The 12,005-nt window shown below is 40.1% G+C and overlaps 1 protein-coding gene across 4 annotated transcripts in view; it reads left to right on the top strand.

Moving 5' to 3' along the window:
* Positions 1-542: 542 nt before the first annotated feature.
* itih6 (inter-alpha-trypsin inhibitor heavy chain family member 6) overlaps positions 543-12,005 on the top strand; it is an 18,703-nt gene continuing 7,240 nt past the window's right edge. For 2 of the 4 annotated variants that reach the window (XM_047367432.1, XM_047367423.1), the window contains exons 1-9: positions 543-964; positions 1,454-1,489; positions 6,187-6,341; positions 8,180-8,290; positions 8,406-8,653; positions 9,496-9,665; positions 9,744-9,860; positions 9,975-10,146; positions 10,232-11,857. In XM_047367432.1, coding sequence (XP_047223388.1) covers positions 857-964; positions 1,454-1,489; positions 6,187-6,341; positions 8,180-8,290; positions 8,406-8,653; positions 9,496-9,665; positions 9,744-9,860; positions 9,975-10,146; positions 10,232-11,857 — 2,743 coding nt within the window. In that variant the 5' untranslated portion in view covers positions 543-856. The remainder of the gene's footprint in view (positions 965-1,453; positions 1,490-6,186; positions 6,342-8,179; positions 8,291-8,405; positions 8,654-9,495; positions 9,666-9,743; positions 9,861-9,974; positions 10,147-10,231; positions 11,858-12,005) is intronic. The other 2 variants (XM_047367449.1, XM_047367441.1) reach the window with 1 other exon arrangement.

Raw genomic sequence — 12,005 nt, 5'->3', positions numbered from 1 at the left:
CTAATGATTTAACACATAGCTTTGTTTGTAGTCATTGGCCTGCAGGAAAATGGAGTCTGCCCCAGTATCTAGTCTGGCTCAACCCATCTTCCCATCAACTCCAACCAGCTGTCCCTGCTGAATAAAAGCATCCGCAAAGCATGATGCTGCCACTACTATGTTTGACAGTGGGGTTCATACTGGACAAGGTGCCAGTATATCACAGGGCCATTTGTTCATTTATTGAAAAAATTGGAAAACCAACTATCATTTTTCTTTTATTTCACAATCTTTCATTATATCACAGACAATCCCTATAAAAATAATTGAAGTTTAAGACTGTAACCTGATGACATGAAAACATTCAAGGAGAGTGAATACTTTTGCAAAGCTCTGAATAGCCGTGACAATCTATGTGTTGTAAGTCAACCAGTGGGTCCCTGTGAAAGAGACTGCAATAGACTCTGCTACACAGAGTCATTTGTGTTTTTTTAAGGAGCCCTTCTGGGGGAGGAGATGGAGGAAGGGGTGTTTTCATCCAAACGTCAGAGCAGGGTTCCAATAAGCCCTCATTTCTCTCAGACCTCGGTGGCAGCATGCGTATACCCGGGCTGCGTGCTGCGCTCCTCCACCCAGCGGAACTGGCGCAAAACTGTCTCTGAGCTTTATTTTTTCAACTCACATCTATCGCAGGTGTAACTCTTGATCAGATCACTTTTGTAGGGCGTTCTCACATGGATCGCAACAGTTTGTGCTGAAGGTGCGGAAAGACTCCGGCTCCTGATTGCAGCTTGTGTAAAATGTGCGGCGTGTGTCCAACGTGAGACCGCGGGACGTTTTTCTTTGATTTAAATCTAAAGGTTGAATTGCTGCAAGCATGAGGTTTTTAAAGATTCATTATTTTCTTCTTTGCGTTTATTACTGTGTGCAAGAGGGATTATCGGGGGATTTTAAGGCGCATTTTAGGAATAATTTTCATTTCCAGGTAAGAATATGTTTAATATTTATGCATCTTTCTGGAACACGCCCAGAGATAGTAAATGAAGGGTTCATTTACATCTCATATAGGTTGTAGAATATTTTCCCTGTGAGGAGTTTCCACTCTGCTGGTTGTTTATGTTAAAAGTCCCACCGATGCACAGGATATTTGGTAATGGACTGACACAGAAAAGACTTGTGTGCAGAATTAACAGGAGGCCAGAGCGTGTAATCCTGGTCTGCCCATATGTACAGTGAACGCATTTATTTTCAGTTCCCCTTCTCCTTCCTTTATTCATTCATGATTTGCTCTGTTTGACACAAGCTCTTGACCCAAACATCTTTGGTCAGATTGTGAAGAATACATTATTAAGGTGGCGCAATAAACCCAGTTTTAACTTGATGTATTGTGCAATTTCTTTAAAGCACTGATTCCATAAAGTTATAACACTATAAAACTAATGTTATTTTGTGACTCCCTTTATTTGTTTTCCAGAGAACAAAACGTCACAGCAAACCAGCAAAACGAGTGGTAAGTTTTAACTGAGTTTACTGACATTTAACTGGAGGTCCAATCACAAAGGTATAACATCCAATAAGGCTAAAGGACAAAGTTTCAAAGACATAGAAATACGTTTCTGGGTATCCTGAGTCGCTCCACTGTGGCTTTCCCTTCAGTTTGCTTGAGGGCTAACTATGAAGCAATTTCCTAGAAACATACAGTAATTCTGTCTGTGTAGCACAAACCACAGCTTTCTTAAATACCAGTGAGTTGGAGGCCTGGTGTGGCTGTCCTCCTCCCTTATGTCGCCTCGTAATGAAGTCATGTGGCCCACACCTACCAGATCAGGCGCCAACATCCCACAAGTAAACAAGGGACGGGCACCAAAGTGATATATCTCAGTTTGGCGCAGTAATAACAGTGCTTCTTTTCTGCTTATACACACATTCAAATATAACTACTTTTGATTCAAAGTTAGCACTTTCATCTAAAACCTGCTATATTAAGTAAATATGTTGCGACATACAGCAGATAGATAGATAGATAGATAGATAGATAGATAGATAGATAGATAGATAGATAGATAGATAGATAGATAGATAGATAGATAGATAGATAGATAGATAGATAGATAGATAGATAGATAGATAGATAGATAGATAGATAGATAGATAGATAGATAGATAGATAGATAGATAGATAGATAGATAGATAGATAGATAGATAGATAGATAGATAGATAGATAGATAGATAGATAGATAGATAGATAGATAGATAGATAGATAGATAGATAGATAGATAGATAGATAGATAGATAGATAGATAGATAGATAGATAGATAGATAGATAGATAGATAGATAGATAGATAGATAGATAGATAGAGAGATAAGCAGGTATTTTTGGTTCTGATTATTACAAGATTGCAAAATTATATCAAGTTAGTTGTTGAGCTTTATTTGCAATTATAGTTTACATTAAATCAGAATCAGAAAGCCTCTTAATGCCCAGCATGTTTGTCCAAGCTGGGTACCTCCAGTACTAACAGAGATTCAGCAATACAGATGACAGCAACAAACAGGAAAAACAACAACATGACAAAGTATTGTGAGATACACTAACCGGCCACTTTATTAGGTACACCTGTCCAACTGCTCGTTAACGCAAATTTCTTATCAGTCAATCACATGGCAGCAACTCAATGTATTTAGGCATGTAGACATGGTCAAGACAATCTGCTGCAGTTCAAACCGAGCATCAGAATGGGGATAAAGGTGATTTAAGTTACTTTGAACGTGGCATAGTGCCAGATGGGTTGGTTGAATATTTCAGAAACTGCTGATCCACTGGGATTTTCACGCACTACCATCTCTAGGGTTTACAGAGAATGGTCTGAAAAAGAGAAAATATCCAGTGAACGGCAGTTCTGTGGGCGCAAATGCCTTGTTGATGCCAGAGGTCAGAGGAGAATGGTCAGACTGGTTCGAGCTGATAGAAAGGCAACAGTAACTCAAATAACCAGTCGTTACAACCAAGGCACGCAGAAGAGCATCTCTGAACACACAACACGTCGAACCTTGAGGCTGATGGGCTACAACAGCAGAAGACCACACAGGGTGCCACTCCTGTCAGCTAAGAACAGGAAACTGAGGCTATAATTCGCACAGGCTCACCAAAATAGAAGATTGGAAAAATGTTGCCTGGTCTGATGAGTCTCGATTTCTGCTGCGACATTTGGATGGTAGGGTCAGAATTTAGCATCAACAACATGAAAGCATGGATCCATCATGTCTTGTATCAACGATTCAGGCTGGTGGTGTAATGGTATGGGGGATATTTTCTTGTCACACTTTGGGCCCCTTAGTACCAATTGACCATCATGTCAACGCCACAGCCTACCTGAGTATTGTTGCTGACCATGTCCATCCCTTTATGACCACAGTGTACCCATCTTCTGATGGTTACTTCCAGCAGGATAATGCACCATGTCATAAAGCACGAATAATCTCAGACTAGATTCTTGAACATTGCAATGAGTTCACTGGACTCAAATGGTCTCCACAGTCACCAGATCTCAATCCAATAGAGCACCTTTGGGAAGTGGTGGAACGGGAGATTCGCATCATGGATGCAGCAGACAAATCTGCAGCATCTGTGTGATGCTATCATGTCAATATGGACCAAACTCTCTGAGGAATGTTTCCAGTACCTAGTTGAATCTATGCCACGAAGGATTAAGGCAGTTCTGAAGGCAAAAGGGGTCCAACCCGGTACTAGCAAGGTGTACCTAATAAAGTGTATAACTCCTTAACAGGCTGCTCAGCATTAGACCCGAGAGCTTTTGTAGTCACAGTTGTACTCTAAAAAATGCTGCATATACTGTTCTTGAATTAAATATGAACATTCCAATTAAGTAAATATGTATGAAAATTCAGCTATTAAAGAAAACTATAAGATGGGATCTATGGCGATGTTGTACAGTACTGGAAATTAATGAATAAATGTGAACATAATGAATGTTGACATAATTATGAATATATGAACCTTCAGATGTTTCCTAAATGAATCTTGATTTTGTATTTTAAATATTTCATATTTATAATATTTTTATTTTATGTTCAGGTTCTTTTTATTATTATTATTTCTATTATTATTATTATTATTGTTATTGTTATTATTATTTCAGGTTCTTACAAGAGTACTAATACCCCTTGAACTTTTTCAGATTTGGTAACATTACAACCACAAATTTTAATGTATCTTATTAGTATTTTACCAACAAAAAATAACAAAAAAGGCCTGTGTGTTTATACACTCTCCCTGACTCAGTGCTTTATAAAAACACATTTTGTTCCAAATACAACTTCAGGTTTTTGTCTCACCAGCTTTCTATATCTAGACCAAGGGTCTCAAACTCTAGCCCACAAGGGCAAGTTCCTGCAATTTTAAATCTGTAATTGGTCCAACACACCTAAATCAAGTAAAAGAATCGCTTCCTCAGTATGCAGCTAGGTTCTACAGGGTCCTGCTTGGCAGAGACACGTATAAATGTTGCATTACTCTGGCCCTTGAGGACTGGAGTTGGAGTCCTTGATCTAGACACTGATATGTTGGCCCATTCATCTTTGCAACAACACATGTATCTCAGTCAGATTTGTTGGCCAGTGTTTGTGAACATCAATTTTCAAGTCTTGCCGCAGATTGATTTTAGGCCTGGACTTTGATTTAGATCATTCCATTGTAGCTCTGGTTACTTGTGTTGTAGAAAAATTTGTTTTTACCAAGACAGAGACCGATGATTGTCACTCAGAATCAGCTTTATTATAATCTTGCAAGAGAGAAGGATTTTTTACAACATTGGAGATGCGCTCAGTAGTGCTGCCAAATCGTTCTGCCTAGATGAAGCAAAGGTTCTCCTTATAAGCTAGAACAGTTTTCAAGGTAACTCTCATGAGACCCAGAGAGACGAGGTCCTAGACATAATCTTAACAGTGTGGCATACATATTATCTCACACAGGTGCAAGGAGAAGGCTGAGAAACCATTACTCTAAGACTAAATAAGAGAAGAATGGAACAACACTGAAGGGTTCTAATACTTTTATCAGTTCCTGTAGAGTATCAAGGAGCAAAGAAAGCAAGACACTAAAATTTTCCATAACACATGCTTACAACCATCTGTCCATCACCTCTAACCAGCTTTCCTGTCCCTGGTAAAGAACAGCATTCCTGCAGCTTGATGCTGCCTCCACCATGTTTCACAGTGTGGGTGGTGTGCTCAGGGTGGTGTGCACTATTTTTTCCACCCTTCCCACAGTGTTATGCATGTAGGACAAAAAGTTTTTTTATTTTAGTCTCATTTGACACAAGCACCTTCTTCCACATGTTCATAATGTCGCCTACTGGGGTTATGTAGTAAACTGCAAACAAGACTTCTTCTGGCTTTCTTGTTGCCACTCTTCCATAAGATTTGTGGAGTGCACGACTAATAGTTGTTCTGTCAACAGATTTACTAGTCTGATCTGTGGATCTCTGCTCCTTCTCCAGAGTTATCATGGGCCTGCCTTTGTGATTAACAGTCGGGTTGTCTGGTCTGTCCATTTAGGTGTACAAACCATGTCTTGGTAGGTAGGCAGTTGTCCCTTACTCTTTCCATTTTCATATAATGGATTGAAAAGTGGAACGGCAGACGTTCAAAGCTTGTGATAATATTTTATAACATAAACCTGCTTTAGTCTTCTTCACAACTTCTTCACAACCTGCCTGCTGTGTTCCTTTCTTAGTGATTACTAATTTGTGTGTTAAAAAAAATCTTTGTTGACTAATGTTCTGCCTTTACAGACCAGCTGTAAGAGATTAAGTGGATTTTGATTACTAGTTAACGGACTTAAGAAATGTGATTGTTCTTAGTTTTACTTTGAGGTATAAGAGTAAAAGGGAAAGCAACACTTTTCAGATTTTAGTTATTGTTTATTTTTCCACTTCCCAGTCATGTACTAATTTGTATTGGCTTGTGATATGAAGTCCCAAATAAAACACTAGGAAATTTGCAGTAATATATTTTAAAGTTCAAGGGGTATAAATACTTTAGCAAGAGACTGCATGCACCTTGTTTTTCCAAGGCAGAATATTTTATTGTGTTTCACATTCAAATAAATCTACGTGAAAAGAAATCCCACCTTTTCCATTATGCTTTTCAATTGAAATATGTTTGTTTTTCATACCACCAGCTGAAGGTGACAGACTACCATGTCAGGTGTTCAGTGATGTCCCGCTATGCTGTCACAACAATCCAGAGCTCGGTGTGGAACCAGCTGCCCATTATTAAGGAGGCAGCGTTTGAGGTGGACCTGCCCTCCTCTGCTTTCATCTCGAACTTCACCATGTAAGACAACCAAAAGCAATTTATTGTTATCTGCAAAAAAATGTATTTCTTTGAGCTCCTACTGTAGTACACAACATGATACATTTTGTGTATAAAGCACCTTTCACAAAAAACAAAACAAAGTGGTTCAAAAAAGCAGTGCGTAAAAATGAAAACGTGATTAAAAACAAACACAAAAAACATACAGATAGTTAGAAATACAAAAATATTTAAAAACCTTTTAAAGAAAAGCCCAAAAAATATTGCCTTCAGCCTCTTTTAAAATTAATCCAGACACTCAAGACAACATTAAAGCAAGAATGCTTGTCCCTCAGTCGAGATGCAACAGAAAAGTGACCCCTTCGACTTTTAGGACTATTTTATAATCCTTGGGACTATGAGTAGATTTTGGTTCGAGGACATGAGGGCTCAAGTTGGATAATGTGGCTTTAACACTTCAGTTACTTAGAAAGCATCTTGACCGTGAAGTACCCTGCAAGTCAGGATTTGAAAAGTAAATTTAAAATGAACATTTAACCAGTGAAAAGACATTAAAACAGGAGAAATGTAAGCTCCTCTGTTTGTTCCAGCTAGGAGTATTGCTGCAGAGTTTTGGTTGGACCAATTGAATAAATTAGAATAATATTGAATATTATTGAAAAGTTGTTGTTTTTTTTCGGTAGCTCAATTCACCGAGTGATGCACATCATATAGATTAAACACAGAGAGATAAACCACTGGGGAAATTATGTAAATAACTTGAATTCCATTACTAAAAGGTATGGCACCCAGTCTCCTTTAAAAATGCTAAATATAAATTAAACAAACAAGTCGGCTTTGCTGGATTTAGGAGTGGAAGCAGGTCAGGAGGAGGGGAAACCAGAAGCTGAATGAATATCAGTCTTTGTAAATGGAAGTCACAAAGTTAACAGAGAAAATGACAGAGGTTTGCCCAGTGCCCCTTTTTTTCTCCTCACATCGTTTACTAAGGCAGCCCGCCAGTTTTCATACACTTGGTCCACAAACGCCTACATCTACTGTATGCATGCATAGGTGGATGTAGACTTTGGATGTAGAGTCAATATTTTTAAGCATGTGTGATCTTGGAGCGAGAACTGCTTTTTTCCCAACATACATTCTGTGTGCATATTTTCACACACAGGACCAACACAGCCATATCTCTTGGTGCCTTGAGGGAAATAGTTGTGGCAGACATATTACGTTGGTTCTTTGGCATTTCTGTGTGTGAAACTAAGACGTCTGTGTTCTGTGTGTAGGTCACTGATGTTCAGTCATTTCCTCGGCCCCTAAGCCAGCCACATGCATAAATACACCCGACACCCCTACTTTCCACTCTGCACTCTTATGATTTTCTGCTCTGTGTCAAACAAGACCTGCTTCAAGCTCGCCGGTTTATTTTAGTTACACCTTTTTGCTCATGAGAAAATATTTATTTAAAAATCCTGACCTTAAAATGACACCCTGTCACATGACATCATTGATCTTCAAAGAGAATTTCCAGTCTTTTAGAACTGGCACTAGTCAAGACTGTTTACACGTATGGTGCACAGAAGACCATCACTAATCTGTAAAGATTACACTTCCTTAATGTGGTTTTCTGAAGAAAACTACTCTGTTTATAACCAACTATCCCTTCCCTTATATAGTATGACCTCTGTCAGTAAACATGCAGGGTGCCTGTTTGTGAAGCAGCTTTGTGACTGCTCTAGAAGAACAGGAGACAAAATAAAGTAAATCAATCACAAAGGCTCACAGCCATCCACTGAGCGTAACATAATCCGACTACTGTAAGTCACACAGAGAGCTGCTTTTTTCTCCTCTTCCCTTCATCCCACCAGTGCCTCCAATGGTAAGGTGTATGTGGCCCAAGTGAAGGAAAGAGCTGCAGCCAGGAAACTTTACGACGACGCTAAGAAGCAAGGAAAAACAGCCGGACTTGTCGCCACCAAGTTAGTGTTTTTTTAAACCTCTTGTGAGCACAGAAAATTATTTCCATCTTTAGCTTGACAGAGCTTCTTAAAACCTGCCTGACTTTTACTTGCCCTTCACATTTTGTTATTGCAGAGAAAGGGAAATCGAGAAGTTTCGTGTAGCTGTGAGCGTGTTGTCGGGATCTCGGATGTCTTTCCTCCTGACCTACGAGGAATTATTACCTCGCCGGCTCGGCCGCTATGAGCTCAGTCTAGGTCTGAGACCTGGGCAACCTGTGGAGAACCTCACATTAGATGTTAGCATACATGAGAGGACGGGCATCAGTTTTATCAAAGTTCTTCCTTTGAAGACCAGCCGACTGCTGTCAAACGCAGCAAAGAGTAAGTTGTCAGGAAATATATCTAGGAGCAAAATTGCAAACAGAAAAATCAATAATTGCTAGTTTTACATCAGTAAAAAGAAAATAGGTACACTGCCTAGTGTCCACTGTGTTTACAGGAATAAATAGCAAAGTTCTGGAAATTTAAGATATAATAAAAAGTAAGAAAACTTTCTTATATGCCAGGTCATAATAAACAAAAAATTATATTGCAATTAATTAATTGATTATCAGCAGCTCTGACAACCTCTATAAACCCAGAAGGTTTGGTAGTTGCTTGCTCTGGAGCTTATTAACACAATGTCAAGACAGAAAGAAGCCAACTATGACCCTAGTTCTTTTCCCCACATATCAACCCAAACATCTCATAGAAACTGTCAAGCTTAGTGGCGGAGGGGAGCTGATTTGGGCTTGTTTAGAAGTCACATGACTCGCTGTTTTTACCCCCCAGCACAAAAGACTAAACATCATCAGCAGAGGAGCTGTTGGAGGCTCTGTGAACGTACATCAGCAAACCACTTTCACATTTTTATTATCTTTAATGGAGTCATATGGGGATTATTATCCCCATATGACTCCATTTTGTCTCCATTTTGAAGAGATATAAACAAGGTCCTAGAAGCAGTTTTCAAAAATACCAAATTTTTGGCAGGTTTCATTTCCTCTGCAAAAGAAAACATTTGCCCTGACAATAATAGAGATTATTAGCTCTATTAGTTCTCTGTATGCAAAATAGAAAGAGATTTTCATCTCTTTTCATTTGTCAGTTTCTACAGTTAATGGTTATTTATGAACATATTTATTTGATGAAAATTATCTTGTTAAAACACTGCTTTCCTTCAGGTGATTTAACCCCCCCTGTCTCCACTCGGGTCGAGCAGAGCGACAGCTGTGCTAGAATCTACTACAGCCCAACTCTACAGCAGCAAAACAGCTTATCCTCCAAGGGCCTAAATGCAGACTACATTATTCAATATGATGTGGACCTCGGAGACCTAATCGGTGACGTTCAGGTCAGCTGCAGCTTTCCACTTCTGTTTTGTCAAACTCACTTGAACCTAACTGAATCTTTGACTTTTCACCTCTGTTAGGTTTATGATGGCTACTTTGTGCATTACTTTGCACCAAGAGGGCTTCCAGTGGTTCCCAAAGACATTATATTTGTCATTGATGTCAGTGGCTCTATGATAGGCACCAAGATAAAGCAGGTAAAGAGGAGCATTTGGTAAGCCATAAGCAGTATTTATTAACTTGGTAATGTATGCCGTTTCTTCTGTTTAAGATAAAAGTGGGTCAATAACACCATTGATTTCTGTCAGTAGACCAAGCAGGCGATGAATACTATCCTTGGAGACCTTAGAGAAGGAGACCACTTTAACATCATCACCTTCTCAGATAAGGTTCACACTTGGAAGAAAGGTCGAACAGTGCGAGCAACTTGGCAGAATGTACGAGATGCCAAAGAGTTTGTTAGGAGAATTATTGCAGAAGGATGTGAGTTGAAATTGGATCTTTTGCAGTCAAAATGTATGTTCTTTGTGCCATTAAAACTGATTGTCTATATTGTTCACACTATTAGGGACTAATATCAACGCAGCTTTGCTATCAGCTGCCCAGCTTGTTAACCCTTCATCCTCTGAATCGTCCAGCCACCTTGCATCCCATCGGGTCCCACTGGTTATCTTTCTGACAGATGGGGAAGCAACCACAGGAGTAACATCTGGTGACACCATCCTTAATAACGCGAAGAAGGCATTGGGCCCAGCTACTCTGTTTGGCATTGCCTTTGGTGACGATGCAGACTTCCTTCTTCTGAAACGCCTGACTCTGGAAAACCGAGGTGTGGCCAGGATGGTGTATGAGGAAGCAGATGCAGCTTTGCAGCTGAAGGGTTTCTATGATGAGGTGGCCAACCCTTTACTGTCAGACATCCAGCTTTCCTACATGGATGATCAGGCATTTGACGTCACCCACTCCCTGTTCCCAAACTACTTCCAAGGTTCTGAGTTAGTTGTGGCTGGGAGGGTAAAACCTGGAGTCAAAGAATTAAAGGTGTCAGTCTCAGCAACTGATTCAAAGCAAAACATAACCCTGGAAGATAATGTGTTTATATCCAGTACAACAGAAAATGGAAGTACAGGTTTTTTAAACTGTTCAGAAGAGTTGGAAGGGGTGTCCAACTTTGTGCACCGTCTATGGGCATATTTCACCATCAAAGAGCTGCTACTGGCCAAACTCAATGCAACTGACCCTGTAACCCAAAGGCTCCTGGCAGACAAAGCCATTAACCTCTCCCTCAAATATAACTTTGTGACCCCTGTCACTTCTTTGGTTGTTGTTAAGCCAGATGCAGATGAAGCAGCTCAGGCTCTGACCACTGTGAAACCTACAACTGGCACAACTACCACCACAACCGTGGTCCCTACCAAAATATTTACTGCTGGAATTCCTAGGAAGCTCAGTCTACCCTCTAACCACAGGCCTAAGATATCCAAACCAGATCCACCTCGGCCACCTGCAAATAAGATGACAACTAAAACTAAAACTAAGTCTTTGCCAAAACTTCTTGCTAAAAAAGTGGTTTCATCATGCAGAAAAACAGCTATAAACCCAAGTCTCAGTCCTATTAAAACTGCCAAAGCAACATACTCTGGAAAAAAGCTTGCTGCCTCCCACAATGATTCTAAAACACTAATTGTGCCTGATCCATCTGTGAAGATACCTACTTCTCTTCTAAATGCTCTCAAAGCAGCACAGCCTCCTGCACCTGGAAGAAATGCCACTCCAGTGCCCAACGCTATGAAAATAACCACTGTCTCAACAACAACAGTTATGCAAACTATTGATTCCAGCACTTCACCACACCTCATTTTATCCAGAATTGACCCTTCACCTATGACAAGGGGAACCTTGCCTCAACGCCCCAGTCCTGGAAAAACTGCAGTCCCTTCCGTCAGAGGGACAGGGCTATCTTCAGAGGTGGAGAACCACACCAAATCAGCTTCAGATCTTCATCAGTCTGAAACTACTCCTGTTACTCCACTCAGCTCTCCCACCCCAGCCTCAGCCCCAGTAGTGGAGGACAACAATGTTAATTTAGATGTCGACACTGATCTGAGCATTGCCACCTTGGTTTTGGGTACCTTTGCTCCCATGCCTGGTGTTACAGATGGACCAGGACTGTGGGAAGCAACTGGCTTTCTGGGTAAGTAACACACTATCCGCCCTTCCTCTGGTTACCTTTTCAAAATCACCTTTTTAACATAAACATGGATGGATGGACGGACGGACGGACAGACAGAGTGCCGGATTTAATATTCTAATTTAGAATAAATGCTCTGACTTTTTTCTTA

Source organism: Girardinichthys multiradiatus, chromosome 1 (genome assembly GCF_021462225.1).
Source record: "Girardinichthys multiradiatus isolate DD_20200921_A chromosome 1, DD_fGirMul_XY1, whole genome shotgun sequence".
NCBI classification, from domain to species: Eukaryota; Metazoa; Chordata; class Actinopteri; order Cyprinodontiformes; family Goodeidae; genus Girardinichthys; species Girardinichthys multiradiatus.
Note: the sequence above shows the minus strand (reverse complement) of the source record. Positions and strands in the feature narration are given on the sequence as shown.